Source organism: Pieris brassicae, chromosome 3 (assembly GCF_905147105.1).
Source record: "Pieris brassicae chromosome 3, ilPieBrab1.1, whole genome shotgun sequence".
NCBI classification, from domain to species: domain Eukaryota; kingdom Metazoa; phylum Arthropoda; class Insecta; order Lepidoptera; family Pieridae; genus Pieris; species Pieris brassicae.
Genome location: NC_059667.1, coordinates 2,815,625 through 2,837,970, shown reverse-complemented (window position 1 = coordinate 2,837,970; position 22,346 = coordinate 2,815,625). Strand labels below are relative to the sequence as shown.

General features: G+C 34.2%; 2 protein-coding genes and 1 long non-coding RNA gene across 3 annotated transcripts; 1 reads left to right on the top strand and 2 right to left on the bottom strand.

The window, feature by feature from the left end:
* Position 1: 1 nt before the first annotated feature.
* LOC123706768 (transmembrane 9 superfamily member 2) lies at positions 2 to 9,000 on the bottom strand. Its single transcript, XM_045656182.1, has 9 exons — positions 8,709 to 9,000; positions 8,085 to 8,480; positions 7,250 to 7,405; positions 5,731 to 6,066; positions 4,394 to 4,486; positions 3,797 to 4,002; positions 2,570 to 2,729; positions 1,666 to 1,827; positions 2 to 1,385 (listed from the first exon to the last, which is right to left on the bottom strand). Exons 1-9 carry the CDS (start codon positions 8,835 to 8,837, stop codon positions 1,044 to 1,046), a joined length of 1,980 nt encoding a protein of 659 aa, XP_045512138.1. The 5' UTR covers positions 8,838 to 9,000; the 3' UTR covers positions 2 to 1,043.
* Positions 8,556 to 10,123, top strand: LOC123706770. The gene is made up of 3 exons (XR_006753422.1): positions 8,556 to 8,648; positions 9,238 to 9,368; positions 9,990 to 10,123. It is a non-coding gene; the product is annotated as an uncharacterized LOC123706770 (long non-coding RNA).
* LOC123706769 (venom serine carboxypeptidase-like) lies at positions 9,778 to 21,949 on the bottom strand. The gene is made up of 9 exons (XM_045656183.1): positions 21,759 to 21,949; positions 17,357 to 17,615; positions 15,244 to 15,418; positions 15,057 to 15,169; positions 14,286 to 14,453; positions 12,186 to 12,353; positions 11,421 to 11,680; positions 10,463 to 10,591; positions 9,778 to 10,183 (listed from the first exon to the last, which is right to left on the bottom strand). The coding sequence occupies exons 1-9, from the start codon at positions 21,782 to 21,784 to the stop codon at positions 9,991 to 9,993; spliced, it is 1,491 nt and encodes a 496-aa protein (XP_045512139.1). The 5' UTR covers positions 21,785 to 21,949; the 3' UTR covers positions 9,778 to 9,990.
* Positions 21,950 to 22,346: the final 397 nt, after the last annotated feature.

Below are 22,346 nucleotides of genomic sequence, written 5' to 3'. Positions count from 1 at the left end.
TTTATAGAATTAAAATTGTTAGTAATGACATAATCTTTTAATTATTAACAAAACGCATTTTTAAACATTCAAGTTTTTATAAGTAACCTAATTTAAGAACCGTATTTTTATTTTATCGAAATCAGTTCAGCGGATTATGTCATGAAAACGCATTGCAATCTAGTATTAAAATCAGTGAGTGTGGTTAAAGCTATGTATAAAAAGCTTTGCTTTTGGGTTCGACTTCTGTCAAACCTTACAGTCAGGTATACCCGACATAGAGCCGTACCGCAACAAGTATTACAGTATTTAGAAGTTACGGTTTTTAAAAAAAAAACACAATTAAAGTTAGTTTAATTGCTATGTTATTTCCGTACTTTAGTCCACCCTTAATACAAGGACGAGGGCATCAATCCCATCCTTTATATGTAGTTGACTATTATAATCCCGATATTAACATAGTCTATGGTTAATACCGCGACGTTATTGAGCCAGACTTTACGAGTTTAGTATGAATACTAACCACATTAGAGTGAGAACTAAAATTTCGACTCCGAATCTTACACTTAGCTAAGTATTTCTCCCGTATGACAAATAACATTAGAATTATGACGATTACTATCGAAAAATAGATAAAAATAAACTAGAAAAAAAAAAGTTGAAAAAAAAAATCCTTTTTGTAACCAATATTTCTTAAGACAAAATCCTACAAATTTAGACTTTCGAGAATTGGCGTTGCCCCCAATAAAGTAACCAGCAAGGATTGCTGAGGGCTAAGTCAGGACCTTCAATCTTAAAGACCGAGACTGGTCATTCAGCCCAGGTAAATACAGATTATAGATAACCTTTACAGGTTCTATATAAAGGCTTTCGATTAATACTTTATAGATTTAGAGTCCTACCAAACTCTATGTAGTGATTGAATTAAAAAAAATATTAAAAGTTTATCTAGTTTTATTTATTAGTTCCTTATGATTTTAACTTTATAAATTACAATACACCTACGACTTGGATGTAGGACGAAGTCCACACAACTGCTACCATATTGTTGACTCGGGAACATCTTAATCAACCTTAACAACACTGTATATCTTCCGAACAAACCAGAAGCAAGCCATGAAACCAATAGTACCTGTTAGAAGGAAGAACAAAAATACCATTATCGTTGTATACCCAAAGTAGAGGAACGTAGAGACAGCATCTTCAATATTGAGTTTTGTGACGAAGTAGTGGCAGCAGTATATGAAGAGGTAGCCAGCGGTGGACCCTGAGCTGAGGAAGGCCCTCCACCACCAGTGGTAGTCTTCGGCGCAGAGGTGGAAGTAGCACAGGAGGATCGTTGTCTCGGAACAGGTGATTACCAGAATCATGAACACGAGGAAGAGGAAACCGAACATGTAGTACATCTGAAAATATAAAACTTTATTAGAATTTCTGATTTATGAAATTTAAAAAAATCTGGTCCAGATAATAATGCCCTTCCGTAATAGAAGATATTAATAATATTAAATATTTATGGGACACATTCTGTCAAGAACAATACATGGAAAAACTCTAAAAAATCCTTAAAAATAAACATCAATTATATCAAACATTGTATTTAGATTTTTTAATTAATAAAGACATTCCTGAAATTGCAATAAAAAACCTTATATAAATAGCTTTAAAATAGGTAAATTTGCTGACCTGGCTGGACCATAGAGAATTGAGAATGAAGAACAATTGAATGAAGATGCATCCAAACGGCAGAACTCCTCCCATAATGATTCCGGGAACGGGTTGAGTGTAGAGTGACTGCTCGGGAATTTGACGAGGAATTTGGTTCGTACGCACAGGGTGGTCTAAAATCTGAAAAGTAAAATTATTTATCTCTAGTACTTTATTCTGATATGAAAAAATAGTTACACAATTCGCGACAAGAAAGAAATTGCAATAATTAGGAAACCTTTTTTATTTTAATATCAATATTTTGGTCAAAAGTTAGTTTAAGAAATCAAAACCAAAATTTTAGTTGCCTTTTAAATACATTACGTAAATGACCTGCTCAAAACACTTTTGCCTAGACTTGCAGTTATGTTTGCTCTTGGAGGAATTAAGTTAATTTAAAACAAAGTCAATATGGCCAATATTACAATAAAAACTTACTAAAACTTGTAAATATGTCAGTCAAAAATCATTTATCCAAATAGGTAACACAATGTACACTTATTAACGTCAATAAAAAAGAAATATACAATAAATACTTCTAATTTAACATTTACTGCCAGTTCTCAAATCAAGGGCGTAGAACGGAAGAGAAGAACTGGCAATAAATTCTCCGCCACTCTTTTTAATCGCCAAGTTTTTTTTGCATTACACAACATTTGTAAGGAGCCGCAACCATTACACCATGTTCTACATGACATCCTAAGTAATTTATGATAGTAAAATAAATTAAAAACAAGGATTTGTCGTCTATCAGCAGGAGGCATGGTGAAATAGGAGCACGCACTTACATTCTCGTGGGAACAACACGCAAATATATAGTCAAGCGTATGTTCCGGAGACTTAAAGACCTGGGCTAACACTTAAGACATAAATAATAACTTACCCTCTTCCTAAATCCAAAGTAGGCGCCGATAAATGTTAATGGTACTGAAACTCCGAACCACAAAGCGAGGAGAGCCACAAGAGTCGAGAAGGGAATTGCTGCCGACGATCCCTTACCCCACAGCACAAGGTTGAGGATGAAGAAGATCGAAAAGACCACCCTGTATAAAAGTCACAATGAAATTCATGGAAAACATCTTTTATTACACGATTCAGGTATACGATATACCTCCAAAACCGTGGTTTTCAACTCTGACGCTTGGTAAAGCTAACAGTTCGACCCTTATTCGTATGAGGCTGGGCCATGCACTCCCTTAACCAACCAACTGGCAAGGCTTAACCTTTTACCTAACGATATATGTCACTGTCACAATGACGTTGGGGATTTTAATCATATATTCTTTGACTGTTCCGCTTTTATTTCCTCGCTTTTGCCCATTAAAATTCCTTTTCCTACTTCAATCTCTATCTTTCTAACTAATATAAATATTGATGTATATAAAATTTTAGCCAGTTTCATTTTTCATAATAATATAAAATTATAATCATTTATGTACTTATTATATACCTAATTTATCTGATCTTTTTTTCAAATTCCGATCCAATTTCCAAACCAATAAAATAAATCTAATAACACACTTTCTAACTTTTCTTGCATGGCTGACGCACAAACCGTGCAGGCCAAGAAAGGGAAAAAAATACATCTTTAATTCTAGATTATCTATGCCTATAGTGTCAACGTAAAATTTTTTAACCGGATTAAAGCTATTTTAATTATTATAAACTTATAATTATTTACATAAATTTAAAATTTTCCGACGTTTCGCGTGCTTTACATCGTGCGTGGTCACGGTGACTGAAGACCGTTGAGGTTAAAAAATTGTTTTCTTTCAAATAAAGGTACAAATGCCTCGTGTAAGGTCGAGGCGCCATCTTGACTTTTCTCAGTGCGTACAGTTTAAAAATGAATAGAAGGTATCAATCGATTGCTAGAAATTTTGCGCAGGCGCAATGACCTTTATTTCTCAATTACAATTTACTTGGTACCTACCATATACCATTTGTTTTTTATCAGCATTGTTCACAATTTTGTAAAACTCAATAATATTGCTATTAATAATAGTTAATCCATAGCATTCAATAAAAACAATACCGAAACGTGATATGAATTCACGACCTCAAGAGTTGAGAATCTTGGGTTTAGAAAGGAACCCATTTCAGAACTCACCCGGGACACAGCATGGAAGTCAGCAGTATATTGCTCTTCCACCGTCGCCCACCGAAGCTCTTATAGATCCGTGCGCTGACGTAACCCGCAGCAGCTCCAAGAAGTACCCAAACAACTAGAGCGCAGGTCATCAACGCTCCTCTATTCGCCGGTGAGAGGAAACCCAGGCAGGCAAAGGCTAGGGTCACTAGCGTCATACCAAACACCTGTTATCATTCAAAAATATCATAAATAAACTTTATTTATTTATGAACAGTTCGTTACATTACAATATAAAAAAAAAAATAACATAATTAAATCAAAAGGAGGGCAACTGGCGGCCTTATCGCTTTCGAACGATCTCTTCCAGGACACCACTGTGAGTAAAGAAAAAAAAGTAGCGTCCAAATGTGAGCGTTTCAACTATGTATATGATTGCTATTAATATATTTATACACACACCACTAATGGTTTTAGAGGGACACACAAAGAAATATAGATTATAAAATTCTAACTAATCTGTAAGAGTATACCCAGGATTACAAAGGCTTCCTACAAGTTACATAAATTATAAAAAATATTTTTTTTTCCTATAAAATATTAAGTTTAATATCTTACCTGTGAACCAGATCCAAGAAAAACAGCTAATAACATCCCACGACGAGGGGGTCTAAACACATCTCCATGAACTAACTTCCAACCAAACTCTTCCTGAAATTAAAACACAATCAAAGTTCAAAAATAAATCTATAAAAGCTTTCAGTTGACGCTTTATGGCAGTTGCTTAAAAAAATGGCAGACACATTCAAGCCTCAATAGGGTATGTGGCCTGTTTGTACACCTGGACCCAGTTCGTTGTGCTGGATGCCTAGCGCATTCAAAAAGCTCAGTTCTCTGGGCAATTCGCGGAGCAACCAGACAGCTCCGAGGATTTCTGTTCCTGGGAAGGTACAGCCTCGAAACTCAGGACTACGTGGGTGAATGATTCACTGAAACAGCCTCTGCACAAGGGTCTGTCGCGCCAAGGACAAAGAGATATAAAGAAGACAGTGGTCCATAATTGTCCTATCATTATTTTGAGATTTATCCTCTGGATGCCGTAATAGGGTTTATGGAACGTTGTTCTCCTTTGACGCTTCATATAAGTTAGGTTGAATAGAAGATTGAAACAGACACAGAAATATGTCTATCTCTGTTTATAGTTCTTATGGAACCATGTTCTCAGTTGACGCCATATTAAAATGGAGTCCTGTGCTGCTTTGACGCTCTATAAAAGGTACGTTAAATAGAAGATTGAAACAGACACAGAAATATGTCTATATCTGTTAATAGTTCTTATGGAACCATGTTCTCAGTTGACGCCATATTAAAATGGAGTCCTGTGCTGCTTTGACGCTCTATAAAAGGTACGTTAAATACAAGATTGAAACAGACACAGAAATATGTCTATCTCTGTTTATAGTTCTTATGGAACCATGTTCTCAGTTGACGCTATATTAAAATGGAGTTCTGTGCTGCTTTAACGCTCTATAAAAGGTACGTTAAATACAAGATTGAAACAGACACAGAAATATGTCTATCTCTGACCAAAATTCTTATGGAACCATGGTGTCAGTTGACACTATGTTAAAATGGATTTTTTTTCTCCTTTGACACTTTATAAAAGTTACGTTAAATATAACATTATACACAGACACAGAAATATATCTGTCAATGACCACAATTCTTATGGAAACATGGTCCCAGCTAGACGCTATGTTAAAAAGAAATTTAAACTGATATATGAATATATATTACGCTATACGATCTAGCCTAGTAGGAAAGACTATATTTTTGTGCTCTATTTTTTTCACTCACTGTTTTGTACCTGAAGCTAACAAGCGCTCACACAAATTTACAAATAAGTATCATGTGATATATATACTTTTTTCTATAGCAATTTAAAAAATATATACCTGAGCATCTTCACCGCACTCCATCTGGTTGTATCTCGCAATATCCTTATGTAGGGTTCGCAGCAAAATCATAGCAACCATACCACTTAGGAACAGAACGATCACAAGTGAATTTAATATTGAAAACCACTGGATATTCGTCTGTGGCATCGATTCAAGTATGTAGTCCCATCTTGACGACCACTTATTCGTATTGTTCTTAATAAAATGAACGCTGTATGTGTATGCTATGTTGAAGGTTTCCTCATTCGTCAGGCTGTTTGGAATCTCCAAAGGGCTCTGAATGGTGCAGTCGGGCTTATCATGATTTTGATGGTTGATACTTGCTGGTCGGACCTGAAATTGGGGGTTTTAAGCAACTTTTTTTATAGATTTTCATAAATATAGGGGTCCATATAGGGGTGGCATATCTCATGTTACAATTTTTTTTTAATTATTGCCATTCTAAAAAGTTTATGTATGTTAGGCACTGTGGTGTTCATATTTATTAAAAAAAAAACAATGGCGCTAGAACCTTTTTAGGTCTCGGCCTCAAATTTCTGCATCTGTTTCATGATCATTTGTAAATTAAATAGGCAAGTAGGTGATCAGCTTTCTGTGCCTCACGCACGCCGGTGACCTTTGAGTCTAAGGCAAGTCGGTTTCTTCACGATGTTTTTCTTCGCCGTTCAAGCTAATGTTAAATGCGCACATGGAAAGAATCCATTGGTGCACAGCCAGGGATCGAACCTACGACCTCAGGGATGAGCGTCGCATGCTGAAGCCACTAGGCCAACACTGCTCGTATATATTTATAATACATAAAAATATCAGACCATGTTGAAATAATAATGTACTATGCAATGTTAGCAAGTGACCTAAAATTTTCTCGGGTCAAAACCTGTCCTATGCTTGACATTGATTTATGGACATCATGTATACAAGATTTTTTTCTATATATAATAAGTAAAAAAGAGATAGAATATTACTGAACCAAAAACAGAGTAATACGTAATTTGTGAATCAACCTTATTTTTTTAATTATGTAATGCAATAACTGTCAACTTTAACTTTCTGTATAATTAATTATTTTAATCAATAAATAATTCACTGTCAATTTGCAAAATAAGTTTCAAACTACGATTAATTTATAATAACCGATAAAATTACCAAAACTTTTGACCTGAATTGGAATAATTTTAGACAAGTCCTTTTAACTCAATAACTACATATTCAGAATTTTTCCTAATAAGCAGAATTAAACAAAAGGTTTTATACTTCTAAGCAATCAAGTTGCTATTTCGTGGTGACTATGATATATTAATAAAATTATGAGGTGTATTGTGTTATGCTGAATTTAATAAAAATAATAACTAATAATAATAATGATGAATTAGAATAAAAACCCATACAATTGATTTGTCATGCTTGCTAAATCAAGCATTCTACATTTTGTCGGCTCTAAATCTTAGCAGACTTTGCCAGCAGAGATGTGGAACAATACTTTCAGCAGTTTACAATAAATATACATATTTTTTACCTTGACAGAAATAATTCTCCCACCATTCTCTCCAAATCCAACGGCCCACTCCTCAGTGCCGCCACTGTGGTAGGTAATATCAATATCCACATGATTAAATAGATAGTATGCTCCCACTTTGCTTGGTGATGTATTTACAATTGGATTACAAGTATCCTAAAATTTAAAACATATTTATTATATATTGCAACACACAAATTCTCATAAATGTTGTAAATACTGAGTGATGCAACAATTAGACTGTAAGAATGTATGACAAGGCAATATTTTGAGATGTGTCTGAATTAAATCATGGGGAAAGATACCTACTATATATCTTTTTTTATTCCAGAACTTACTAGTTTTAATAGTAAGTTCTTGTTTTAAAAGAACTACTGGTATGCTAGTCTAGCTTTAGTATGGAGAAAATAGTTTACCAGTGCAATAATGACCCAACTAGTACCAATGTTACATTTTGTATTAAAATAGCATATACATTATACATATATCCTTTAAACATATTAAATCCAAAAATCAAGGTATATTTCCCTTATAGATTGTATCAAATAATCAGATAACATCACATGTTACTGTCATTAATATTTGTATAGTTTGATAAAAATAAATAATTTCTTCAATTCCCAATGTGATATGATGAGACTTAACTATTATGTATAGAATGGCAAAGTTTGATGATACTATATAGACAAGAATATATTTTATAATAATTGTTACATTATAACACAACTTATGCTATTTATTAAGGCCTGTTGCCAATAAGCTTAACAATACTGACTACTAAAACCAATATTGTAGAAACTTATAGATTATTATAGAACAGAAAAAATCTACTTACAAGATTTCTTCGTACTTGACATCCCATAGGAAAACCTGTACTGCAGTATGATTTTCCCCCTTCATTCACAAGATAACACCAAGTTACTGGCATATTATCTATGATCCAATGATGTTGATAGTAAAGAGCCATACCCATTTTCAAAAGATTAAGTTTTTTGGTAGATTCAGGATCTGAGCCTCTATAAGTTTTTGTGCATAGATGCTGACATGTTGTATTTTCCAAAAAGTTTATTTTATATGGACTTGGGCGAATTCGCTCCCCAAATACAACTTGACCAAGATTCTCCACAGGCGATTGAGCTTCATTGGATAAGCAAAAGTCAAAGTGATGATATTCAAATGGTATTACTGATTCTTCAGTGTTCAGTCTATTTACATATAGTGGAATATCACTCTGGAATCAAATTTAAAACTTGTATTACAGTCAATTATTGGAAGCATTAATAATGATTTATTACAGTCTTATTGGTATTCTAAGCAAGATCAATGAAGTATGGGACATAAACTAGTTTAGATAATGAATCATCTAATGTATTTTTATACGCAATGGGTTGTAAACGTGGTAAGTCATAAATTTCTATAGATAAGTTTTAGGTACACAATAAGTAGAAGTTTTACATACTTTACAAGACTTTCCGCTATCTTCGCCAATTTTGCAGTAGTTAACTGGAGCTAAGCCGGGTAAATAGAATCCTTTTACGGATGTCGAAACCCCTAAAATCCAGAGGCACAGCACGTACGGAACGGCCATAGTTTTCACAACACTTTGTGTTTCATCCACGTAAACTTTTTCCTCAATGTGAATTAATTTCAATCGAATAAGGTTTTTGTTAAACGGCAGTAACACCCGGGATACCCGGTTAAAGAAAAACAAATTCTACAAAATCTTTTATACTCAGACGCAATTTGATAGATAAAAACGATAGACAATTGACTAAACGTAAACGTCAATTCGGTGTTGGTGTGGTAGAAAACGTCATCAAAATGACATAGATAATTTATCAAAACAAGATCGAGAACATAGATTATATATATAACAGAATTTGTAAAATTACAAAGTCGTCTGACTGAACCCGTATTGTACCATGATGTATGATGATGGGTACCGTGAGACACACTCGGGTGTTATTTAACAGGTGAAATTTTTATAGGTATAGGTGTGACTGACATTTCACACCGTTATGACACAATGTGCCTACACATGTGCATTTTACACGTATGACTTGTTAGTCGGTTGTGTATTTCTACTTTTAAAATTCGCTAGCTAAGTGTGCAATATGCTGTAAGTATTCCTATTGGTTACACTTGCTACATACCCTGTAGTTTACTATACTTCTTTGTACTGGGCTATAATTATTGAGTAAGCGGCTTATTCAAATTTTTATGTAACACAATATGTATTCTAGAATCTCATATTTACAGGAGTACCCGATGGGTTTTTTAAGAAGCTTTGTGCTTCTTCCAAATAATCATATCAATGAAATCATATAATATTAAAATAATTTAAATAATAATAATGTTGAGATTCTTCTGAATGTAATAATTTATATCTAAGATCTTTAAGTCTACAAATAAACGTTAATAAGGTGTTTACTGAATTAAATAATTAATAGTTAATTTCAGCCATAACATAATAAACTACAAATACACATCCATCTTAGGAATAGTGGAAACTTGATTAAAACAATGAATTACGTACTATGCTTTATACATTTTTATTTACATTTACAATAACACTTATCTGTTTAAGTGGTTTAAATTACGGACGAAACTCATGCACGAATCACAAGCGATCTCTTTGATTAATAAACAGATTATACAATTAGAAAATACGTAATGATTTACGAATCATTAAATTCTTATTAAAATCAGAATAGTCCATTTAAGTAATACAAAATTACAGATTAGTTCACTGGCAGTTGACGAGTTCTGAAGGAATTTTTTTCTGGGACCAAAGATCCAGTATCTTGGTACAAAGCTATTCCGCGTGCAAATGCTGAAATCAATCCTAGTGCTGCTTGCGGTTTGTCTGCGGGAACCATATGTCCCGCGCCACGGATCATAACTTCTGTCAGATTTCCCGCCATTTTGAAATACCTGTAATGAACAAAAAAATGTCAATATAAAATATGTATCAAAGGTTAAAATCATAAATTTACAACTATGCTTTAACGGAAGTAAACTTATTCAATTATTATTTATACGTAAAAATATAGAATTGCGCATTACTAAATGATTTGATGATAGCATGATTTTTTTACAGTGAAATAATTTGATAAAAATAATTAAACAATTCTAAGCGTAAATATATAATTTCTATGAATACTGACATTGTGAAAAACGGGAATGATTGTTTATAATTATGTAAAATACTACCCAGCCAATTCTTCATTGTGGTACCAAGGATGTCGTTTTGCAAGCCGGTATTCTGTCGAACCGGAAAATGATAGGGCATCATACGTATTCACTGAAGGATGGTATGCAACAATAATGTCCAAGTGTCCACTGAAAACATTTGATACCTTGTCTGAGTACAAAGATATTATTTTATTAAAAGTTTCTTTGAATCAAATTCGTTAGGTATGGCAATATTTTTGTTCTTGCATTTGTTTGCTTGGTTCTGAAAAGGGTAAACAGTACACGATGCCTTATGATACTAAATGACCTCCATGGATTAATAAACCTTTTTAGTTGTCCGTTGTGAACTGGAAAAAGGATTGCTCTACTTTATCTATGTTTATTTATATCACAAATTGTGAAGTATTCATGCGAATAGTTCTTTTTATACATATTAATACCAAAGATTACTAATTCTAAAACTAAAAAACACAACTTTCTGAAGGATTCTATAGATATGTCGCAGCCAACTAGCTTATTCAGCCGTTCCATTACCAGCCTAGCCATTAAACTAGCGGCCGGAAAGATATTCAGCTGATCAGACAGCTAGGCAATTGACATGATCGATGACGTTATACTTGCAAATGACAACTTATATGTTCAATAAAATGTTAAGTGTATTTAGGTGTTATATGGTGTACGTACAAAAAACATATTTTGTAAACCAATTACAACTTATTAATAAGTTTTATTTATGCGTAAGTAACAGTACTTGCTGTCCACTATTCCTGCAAATCTCTCAGATATTTGGTGCTATTATGAAAAATAAACACGCTTTCAAATCGTGACAATGTTTTTTCATCTGTTGTCCAACTGTCAAACTATGTTAATTGCGTTCCCAATACTTATAAAGCACTTAATATAATCTGTATCTCTTAATGGTTAACTGTATTATCTAGAGTAATAAAAGTAGAGAATAATGAGTTAAAACACTTACTTATAAAGCATAACCCTGTAATTCTCGAGCAATTCTTCGAGCCAGTGTTTAGCGCTTCCCATAAAATCGGGGACTAGCTTTTTATACACAACCCCGATTGATGTGAAATTTGTGTTTCCCACATGTAACGCTCTTCTAACGTCATCCCTTTGAATATAGTCTAAATAGGCACCATCCAGGCTAATTTCATCTTGTAGGTAATTGTATAAGTTATTAAGTTTTGACTCTGACAGGAATAATTGTAGTAAGTAGTTGTAATACTGAAAGGTAAGGGATATTTGCATTAAAATTATTGGATCGGCTAATTCGCGCTGACTATTTGTTGTCTTTAGTATGATCGATATCAGCATGCAACAATAATATATCCAAATATAATTTAGGAACAAGTGCGTTTCTGGCCTTTTAAGAATTAGGACTTTTTTATCTAACATAATGTAAACGGGCAGGAGGTTCATCTGATCGTAAGTGCGTTGTTTTAAGAATTGGTAATGCTCTTTTCTTGAAGTCGAATTAATTCGGAATTACTTTAGTGGGCAGCTGGTTCCACATAGTGGTAGTGCGCGGCAAAAACAGCTTTAAGAAACGCTCAGTTGTGAAAGGACGGACGTCGAGGTGATACGGATGGAATTTCGTATTCATCTTTGTATCCAAACTGCTCCTCTGAACGTTATTTTTTTGAAGTTCGGTAAAACTCAATTGGGCATAAGAGAAGCTACATATTAGTGGAATGGAGGACGTTACAGTGTATGCCTGTTATATACTTACAGCATATGCCTTGAGCATTTCTCCATTGTTAATAAACTGCACCACTGCTGTCTCGATTTGGTTCATAAAATTCGCCACTTTATCATCCACTAAACCAGTTTCACGTACGAAGTAGCTGTACCTTTGAAGGGTTAATGGATCGATAAATCCGTTACCAATGGCAAGACCCTGTTAAAAACAATACAATATTTTGAAATTAAAAACTAAACTGCAACTAGTATTGTCTTTTGTTAACATGGCTTTTACACATTAAGAAAACACTTTTTAAACGGATTGAAGCTATGTATTATTATCAACATTCAACACCTTTTGTCTTCCGTCATCGTGACCACGCACGCTGTAAAGCACGCAAAACGTCAGAAAAAATTAAATTTAAAATTATGTTAATAATAAGTTTATAATAAAAAATGTGAACCGTCACGGGACGCCTGGCAGATGTGAAACATCGACATTATTTTGTAATAGTATTATGCAGAAAAGAACATATTGTGATATGAACTAAATATGTCATAATAATAAAATAAAATATTACGATTTTTTTCCAGATATAGATGACTATTTATTGAATAAACATTTATTTTCATTAAATACAAAAATGTACGAATTTATTTCAAATCGTGACTACTTAATTCGTTTAATCAGTGACTTCGGTAATAGTTATATTCGATGTTGCCTCTGAGGACGGTATTACTGTGACAATTCGTATACCGTGGCGACGCGTCAGAAGTCGATTTTACGTGCGGCTATAGATGCTTCACATCAAAAATAATTAATGGCGCTACAGCGTGTGTTAGGTCTGCGCCTATGATTTCTGTATCTGTTTCGTGATTATTTCTTTTATAGATGAGTTCTGTGGCTGACACATCGTCGATGCATTCCGATTTTCTTCATCGTACGAGTGTGTGTTCAATACGCATAGGCAGAAAGTTGATAGGTGCAGAGCCGGAATTCGAAACTGAGTGATAAGAAACACGAAAGCCTCTAGGCAAATACTGTTCTTATTTATATCTCATACTGCACTCTTGTTAAAATGAGGCAATCAGATACTTATGCAAATATATTTGAGAAATGGATACACGTGTGAATGAATGAGAACTTAAAAAGGCGCAGCGCTAACCAAATCCGTAAAACTACTTCAACACAATAAATGTACTATATAATGTACATAATTATGTAGGAATAAAGAATACAATTAACACAGCAAGGTTCTAAAACGACTCCGCGAAAGTTCTCCGGAGTTGCTGAAAAAGTCCGTCGACTCATTTTTGAAGTGAAACTTCTTTATCGGCTTTGGAAAAAAATTTAACGTCACACTTTTCCGTTACGCGCCATCTTTTTCTTGTCCCTACCACGGTTGATTCGAAGAGATTCGAAGCCATTTATAACAAAAATATATAATGACGATAATAACAATGATAGTATTAATTTTATTACAATTAATGAAATTCTGTAATAATTTTAGTAGTAATAAGGTAAAATGAAATAATTGTATTAATGTTTATGATAATAAAAAGCCTATTGTTAAACTTTATCTTATTTAACTTTATTTAACCAATTTCTGTAAAGTATACAATAGTAGATAATTTTTCGAAAAATAAGGTCATAAAGAAGTTTCACTCCTTACGTATGTACTAGTGTACATACATGCACACATTTTTATCATCACAATTTTACTGTAAATCCGACACAATCTGTTAACTGACCATTACACGATGACCACAAATTTGATACAGGCGTGTAAAAGGTATATTTGATTCTAGTCAATCTTGTACTGCAGTGGATAGGGATTTTAGCAAGCAATTTCCGAATGTAGTGTATCCATGACGTCAAGACACAATTCAAGTAAAACAAGGTCACATATAATTAAAAAAAAGAAAATAAAGTTACCAAACCAGAACCAATGTGTTGGCTCCATAATAGCTGCGGACGGCGTGCGTAAACATAATGCTTATTATAAATTGACATTGGTTTTACGTTATAGATCAAATACACAATATTAACAGAATTGGAGATGAAAGGCTAAAGGTGATATTCAAGATATTTAACTACGGGACGGCAGTCTGAATTGTATGATAAATTTAAATGCTAATAAAAAATCACCTGAAGATTAATAGCTGGGTCCTCCTGCCTATGCCACAATATTTGCACTCCAAGGGATGGGATATGTTTCCCAGCATATGACTCTCCTGCAATTGTCAAAGGAGCTTTTCGTAATTCAGGGAAGAGTGTTAGGAACTGCTGTAGGGCTGTGTACAGGTTTTCACCAATCTGAAAAAGGAATAAAGTAAACTAGAGTCATTGGAGCCACACATTTGGTGACGTAGATGTGACGGGTTACTGCATCTGTTTCATTAGGTTTTTAACTCCCAATCCAATCAATTATGAAGCTCCTAAATGCGTGATTTTTTGGTTAGAAAGCATGTTTTAGGTCTGAGTACCGACACCTATAATCTACAGTCACATCAATGACGTTACACCCTAAGACGCACTAGCTAAGTTATTCTGACTACTAAAGAGCTTCTCGAATTAACCACTGTGATCTGTGGTTAGACTGGTCGAGAATCCTACCTTTAGGTCGGAGGATCCTGATTCATCAACGTCAGTTCATATTTAGTAAACGTTCGCGCACATACTTAAGTAGAAGGTGCAAAAACATTGCCGCTTAAAACTTATACGTAAATAAAATACAAGACTTCCATTAAAATTATCATGAATTACCGTTCAATATTATTGATATAAGAAATTTTTCCAACTTAACGATAAACAACTACTTCACCGTTATATTTAACGACAGTTTAAAGCTGTTAAAGAACAGGTAATACAGTAGGAATGTACTCGTTATGGAGATATTCCTTTAATTTATAAACATACCGTTGTCTGGTTAGTGGCATAGCCACGGTCATCATCGGTAAAGCTGAAGCCGGTTCCGACTGGATTGTCTATGAATAGAAGAGAGTGATTTTGACCCCACGAATATTTAATCTCTGAAAAGAAAACAAAATTTTATCCATCCGATACGATCGTTTTAGTTATAAATACATGAATTATGTTCTGTTACCTTCCAGTTCATTTTCTTTATTAACATAGAAAGGTCCTATTTCCGTAAAGAGACCGTAAAGTGACGAAGCACCTGGACCCCCTTGAAGCCAAATTATCCATGGCGTTTCTTCAACTGGACTCCCTTGAACGGGGAAATACCAGAAGAATAGATTCGAGTTATATTCTTTGTTTACCTGGAAATTTTATGTTATAATTAATATAATATGTATAGCTTGAAACATGTACAAAGTTAATTATTATTCTTTAAAACTGACAATAAAGGTAGTTTTAAATGTTAAATGTTTTTAATAGAATGTATAAATATAATTTGCTTGTAAATTAATTAAACCAATCGCTAGTGAAACATTTGAGAAACACTAAAACTTTTCTTTAAGTAGTTATACTGAATCGTTAATTACAACCTAAACAATACGATAAAATAAACAGTATTTACAACTTACGAAGTAAAAATTAAAATAAATCAGATTTAAAAGTTTGGTCACTATGATAGTGTACCTTTAACGCTGGCAGCATTTCCTCGCTGTATTGTGATATTTATTCGTTCAGCGAGGAAAGCACCAGCTCTGGAGTCAACGGCGCTAATGAAACTCACGGCTCAAAGTTCTCCATACAACTTGTACAAGAACTGTAACTTCTGATATTCTATTAGAAAGAATATGATCTTGGACATATTAGGTCCTTACATATGAAATTGGCGTTTTGTCGTACTGGCCACTTTGACCTCAAATACCTCCTCTTTGGTTAGGAATTTCAAATTCAAATTTGTACAGCTATTTACTCATGTATTTGTGCTTCGATGACCGCTATTCATTTGTTTTTTTCTGTTTGCGAGTACGAGTTCCGCCGTGGCACTAGTGCTGCGGAAACGACTCGAAGGGTGAATGATGTGTATGGCGGTCATGTTGCAAAATAAAACACAGTTCATTTTTGGTTCCAACGTTCTGGAAATTTCGACCTGCAGAACAAGCCCCGTGGACAGCCTGAGACCCAAGTTGATAATGAAGTATTGAAGGCTATTGTGTAAGCGGATCCATCGCAAACCACGTCCGAGTTAGCTGCAGGCTGCGGTGTTAGTGATAAAACTGTTTTAATTCACTTGAAGCAAATTGGGAAGATTAAAAAGCTTGAAAGGCGGGTACCTCACGAATTGACTGAAGCAAACCGGCAAACGCGCGTCGACTGCTGCGTTACATTACTGAACCGGCACAATAATGAAGGTATTTTAAACCGAATCATTACCTGTGATGAAAAATAGATTCTTTACGATAATCGGAAGCACTCAGCGCAATGGTTGGATCCTGGCCAGCCAGCCAAATCCTGCCCCAAGCGAAAATAAACCCCAAAAAAGTTACTTGTAAGCGTTTGGTGGACTAGTGCCAGTATTGTTCATTGCAGTTTTCTCAAATCTGGCCAGACTATTACGGCTGATGTCTATTGTCAGCAATTGCAAACCATGATGGAAAAGCTAGCGGCTAAACAACCTAGGCTGGTCAATCGCTCCACGCCACTGCTAATTCACGACAACGCTAGACCACACACTGCACAACAGACGGCTACCAAATTAGAAGAGCTTCAATTGGAATGTCTAAGACATCCTCCGTACTCCCCAGACCTTGCTCCAACTGATTACCATTTTTTTCGAAATTTGGACAACTTCTTGCAAGGGAAAAAATTTAACTCTGATGGGGCAGTCCAAATCGCCTTCACAGATTTTATTGATTCCCGTCCGACTGTTTTTTTTAGTAAAGGGATCAATGAACTAGCTATGAGATGGCAAAAGTGCATAGAAAACAATGGTTCGTACTTTTATTAATTAAATATGTTATATTTAAAAATATTCGACTTTTTGTTCCTCCCATACAAAACGCCAATTTCATATGTAGGACCTAATATATCCGTTTATAAGTATCATTAAGGGCCTATATGGTCGCACAACTCCATAAAAGTACAATGTTTCTTTCCATTGCACATTTTGCACATTGACACAGCAATGCGTCCTGGGATAGGGCCTTAAATCCTCAACTGATCTGAACTCACAGTGCTGCTCACTTGCTCCATACAAAATAAATACCACTGTTATATTTATTTAATAATTGAATATTTCAACTTACAGTCAAATAACCTGCGTAACTCTCCATACCAGGCAATAGATAATCAGGTTCGACATATGCCGCTTTTCTTGCGTCTTCTAGCTTTTTCTCTTCTATCAATGGGGTCAGAAGAAGAGGCTCCCCAGCATCATAAGCCATTCTTCCTCTTCCGAAGGCATATGTTTTTTCCATAAACGAAATGATGGGTTCAGGAGCTTCTCCCGGAGGCAATTCGGGAAGAGAGTAGAGGTCTGTTGTCGAAAGGACTGCATTTGTGCATCTGTGGAAATATGTATTTAAAGGGTTTGTACATAGAATAATTTTAAAATGCAAGATTGATGTTATCTAGAAGTGGTGTCATTACATAGTGGATTTAATGTTTATTATTATAGTAATTTTGTTTTTTGTTTACGAAAGGGCTGAAAAGCGTCTAACACGGCCCTCAAATCAGGGGCAATATCGGGAAAGTGGTGGAGGACCATATTTTTTTTTTTGAAGAAGGAATCTCGCTGTTGGCCTTAAAGGCCTTTACAGCTCAGCTCGGGCTGTTTTGGCAAGCGTAGCTCGGCCAGAATGGCGTTTTATCCCGCGGCTAGCGCAAGGGCGTCTCCTGTGAGACTCGAACCTCGGCTTGGGCCGTCGCGGGGCGGTCAATCGCCTGAAGGGCAGGACGGAAGCTCACTGGAGTGAGCGAAGTGCGAAGTAAAGGTCCTCGCCTTCCCCGGTGAAGGCGGTTTTTTACCCTAATCTGTGATTGGCTATTTTTATTATTTATGGCCGCGCGGGCGGCTTTTAATTTATCGTTTGCTACGGTAATTGGATCATCCGGATCCGTTAGTATGTGTCGGGGCCTCCTACGAGCCTTTTTTGTCCGGAAGGGGTAATAGTTGATGCTATTACGCACCAGCGGATTGGGATGGTGTTTAGCCTTGTCAAAGTGGCGTGTGGACGCCAACTTCATCCATTGGGCTATGGTAGGGAGGAGGACCATAGATCGCATCGCTTGAAGTTAAATCGTATCCGTCAAGAGAACTAATACTAGTATGCTACTGCCCAAACGAACTACGATTTGCGGACCTTGTGTAGGCTTTTAGAAAATAAGCCATTGCTTGTTACTGTTCATGTCGATAAGTAAGATTATAAAATACAACATCTGTAAAAACCTTATACAAAATTCAATGGTACTTACTACCATTAGACCGGAACGAGTGTAGGGCATAGTTTACAGAATATATTTTTTGTTTTATGCACATATTTATTCGAAATTTAAATCGGCTAAAGAATATGTTCTCTTTGAATTTATTGTAAAAAAATAAACATCGAATTGATAACAGTTAACATTCAATGGTACTTACTACCATTAGACCGGAACGAGTGTAGGGCATAGATTACAGAATATATTTTTTGTTTTATGCACATATTTATTCGAAATTTAAATCGGCTAAAGAATATGTTCTCTTTGAATTTATTGTAAAAAAAAATAAACATCGAATTGATAACAGTTAAAATGGTACTTACTACCATTAGACCGGAACGAGTGTAGGGCATAGATTACAGAATATATTTTTTGTTTTATGCACATATTTATTCGAAATTTAAATCGGCTAAAGAATATGTTCTCTTTGAATTTATTGTAAAAAAAATAAACATCGAATTGATAACAGTTAAAATGGTACTTACTACCATTAGACCGGAACGAGTGTAGGGCATAGATTACAGAATATATTTTTTGTTTTATGCACATATTTATTCGAAATTTAAATCGGCTAAAGAATATGTTCTCTTTGAATTTATTGTAAAAAAAATAAACATCGAATTGATAACAGTTAAAATGGTACTTACTAACATTAGACCGGAACGAGTGTGGGGCATAGATTACAGAATATATTTTTTGTTTTATGCACATATTTATTCGAAATTTAAATCGGCTAAAGAATATTTTCTCTTTGAATTTATGGTAAAAAAAATAAAAATCGAATTGATAACAACATCCTTCGCTCACAGGTAACGCCGTAGAAGCAGTCAAATTTGTTTTTTTTTGTTCAGTTTGATTACATAACTTATTGCACTATAATCATGGTAAATATTTGAATTGAATACAACATAGTGTATAAATATTTTAAAAGTAGTTTTTATAAAAAGTATACTATTTTTACAGTAAAAAACCATTTACGACTACATCGTTTAGAACAACATACCAGTTATATAGACCAAAATCAAAAGTACCGGCTGAATTCTACTGTATTAGGTACTTAATAACAACGTCATCGGCTGTTACGACTATCGGTTTTAACGATCTAATATGAGTAGTAGGTATCTTCGATGTCGCTATAATAGATTTTGACTGTAGTTCAAAAGCCCTAGAACTGGACTTTGTCTAACACGGCGTATAGTCGCCGTAATATTTTTTTATAGAACAGGCAAACGGGCAGGATTCTTATCTGATGTTAAGTGATACAGCCGCCGATGGACACTCTCAATGCTTTAGCGAGTGCGTTATCTGCCTTTTAATAATTGGTACGCTCTTAAAGTAAGTCGAATTATTTCAGAAATACTTCAGTAGGTATCTGGTTCCACATATTAGTGGTGGGCGGCAAAAACTGCCTTAAGTTGCAGAACGATGGACAACGAGGTGATACGGGTGGAATTTCGTATTCTGCCTCGACGTCCGATAATGAAACTCAGCTGCATATTTATCCGTACAAGTCTTTTGAACTCTCTCCAAGGTAAATGCGGTAGAAGATTCCGAAAGACCCCACATCTCTACGCAACGTCAAGGGTTCAAGCTGCTTGGAAAGTGACTGGCCGTGGAGATTCGAGTTTTTTTTTAATTTATGTATTCGAAGACTACTTTAATAAATCTTTGACGTCGCTATGATTGTAAATATCTGATTTATTGAATATTGTTTAAAAAAAACCCTGTGATATTTGAGAACGCAGTCTAAAGCCTTTGTAATATTACGGAACAATGTATAGATTTTACCAACAATTAGATAATCTTTATAAAACTAAACACATTATTTATTATTTTTGTACCTATAACAATACCCATTCATTTTTATTTTATTAATAGCCCTTTCACTGTTTTTATATGTAGTTTTGCACTTGCTCCCATTATCTATTTTTTTTTCACAGTGGTTGCCTGGAAGAGATCGCTCGAAAGCAATAAGGCCGCCAGTTGCATGTATTTCTGTATTCTTGCAACGAAGTGTTAATAAATTAATGAATTACAGGGAAAAAATTAACTGGCAATTCCCGCAATTATATGATTCGTACTATGGTAAATATATTTCGAAGGACCTAGACCTTTTATTTACATCAAAAACCGGTAATTATCATAATAAAAAACCTGGAAAATACTTGTGCGTATTTGAGTACGTAAAATTTCATAATTTTCGAATTCGATATTTGAATTTCGACACAATAGGCACAGAGCATCGATGATTATAAATACTTAATAATATTGAGCACAAACTAAAGTGAAACTATGTCCTAGAACGAAGATAGTCTCGGTGGCGCCATAATAATATTCCCACGGTCCCGCAACTTGAAATACCAGTTCCTTTTATTAAAAAACAAATAGAGCCGAGATTGAATGAATTTAGTATATTGATCCTTTTTGGATTCCATCTTAATGAGGCGCTTCTCAATGTTTTGATTTTTGCAATTATTAATTTATTATATCTACGTATTTAAATTTTTTTAGAATAAAGACTTTTTAGATGACGTAAAAATATGTTTTTGAATTTCGAATATAAATGTTAATTGGTTGATTTGAATAAACTTGATAATCAAACAATGGAATTCTCTGAATTTCCCGCCATTTTAAAGCGAGACTTCAAACTAAAAAAGTTATTTATTACAAGTAACAAGTACAATAGAAAATTATTGAAAATTTTGATTATTTTTAGCTAAAAATTGTTCGAAATATCTGGACTTATTTATTAAAACTTATACAACGTCGTTCGAACTTGGTCGTATATTATTGTTTACTTTGACAGATATTATAAAAAGCAAATTTAGTAGAATTATTGTGATTTATTCTAATTAGCGTTAATTCCTTAGGAGCGTGATATTAAATCTCGATAAATGTAATAAAAAATAAAATAATAACACATTTTGTCAATTAAAAATAGTAAAATATAGAGGTCGATGATAGAAGAGTAAAAATAAAGGGTTTAATGCCAAATTCTAAATTATATAAAAATAAATAATTTTGTCCAAAATATATTTTTAAAGTCACCCTTAATTAAGGTTATAAAAATAAAAATAGTTAACCGAACCAGACCGTCTAAATATCCTTTTTTTTATTGGTCCGTTCCGTAGAGTTTCTTGACAAACACTTCTTTACAAAGACAATAATTAAAGACTCATCGAATATAAACAATAACACTGTCTCACAGATACATAAACATGAACTTACGTGAGAAAGACGAGCCATTTGAACATTTTGGAGATGCGCGGGCGCAGATAACTGATGATGGTCTAGTGTCCCTGGGCAATCACCGCGGAATGGGCCGTAGTACTAGCGTCAGGAAACTTGTATACCCACCGATTCTCGTTTGTACAGCTTACGCCTTGAACTTGGATTTATCTCGATCGTTTATACATGGTGTTCCGATTTTTATTTATTATTTTTATCCTCGTGGTTATGATTTATAGCTTTAAATTCTTTATCTAAAAATGTTAGTAAAAATATTTTAACGTCTGTGGTGCGTAGAATATTTTGTTGTATAGCATAGATAACGTTAGTAGATTTTAGGTAAATAACACGTGTTTATATAGTTATTACTGATTTGAACTTTTATCATAAAATAGACAATGAAAGAAAATACTTTTTAACCGGATAACTTCATGTATTATTATAATAAACTTATAATTATTTACATAATTTTAAATTTTCTTTTCTTCATTTTAAATAAACAAAACTTTGTCTACAGCTGTGATACTTTTGACATTCAACACCTTTTGTCTTCGGTCACCGTGACCACGCACGCTGTAAAGCACGCGA

Coding starts and splice junctions, on each gene's coding strand:
- LOC123706768 (XM_045656182.1), bottom strand. CDS start 8,837: ATGGCCGTTCCGTACGTGCTGTGCCTCTGGATTTTAGGGGTTTCGACA. Junction 7,406..8,084: donor GTCAAGTACGAAGAAATCTT/GTAAGTAGATTT, acceptor TTTAAATTTTAG/GATACTTGTAATCCAATTGT. Junction 1,828..2,569: donor ACTTTGGATTTAGGAAGAGG/GTAAGTTATTAT, acceptor TTTACTTTTCAG/ATTTTAGACCACCCTGTGCG.
- LOC123706769 (XM_045656183.1), bottom strand. CDS start 21,784: ATGTTCAAATGGCTCGTCTTTCTCAC. Junction 15,419..17,356: donor GTTACGCAGGTTATTTGACT/GTAAGTTGAAAT, acceptor TAAAATTTCCAG/GTAAACAAAGAATATAACTC. Junction 14,454..15,056: donor ATGCCACTAACCAGACAACG/GTATGTTTATAA, acceptor TTCCTTTTTCAG/ATTGGTGAAAACCTGTACAC.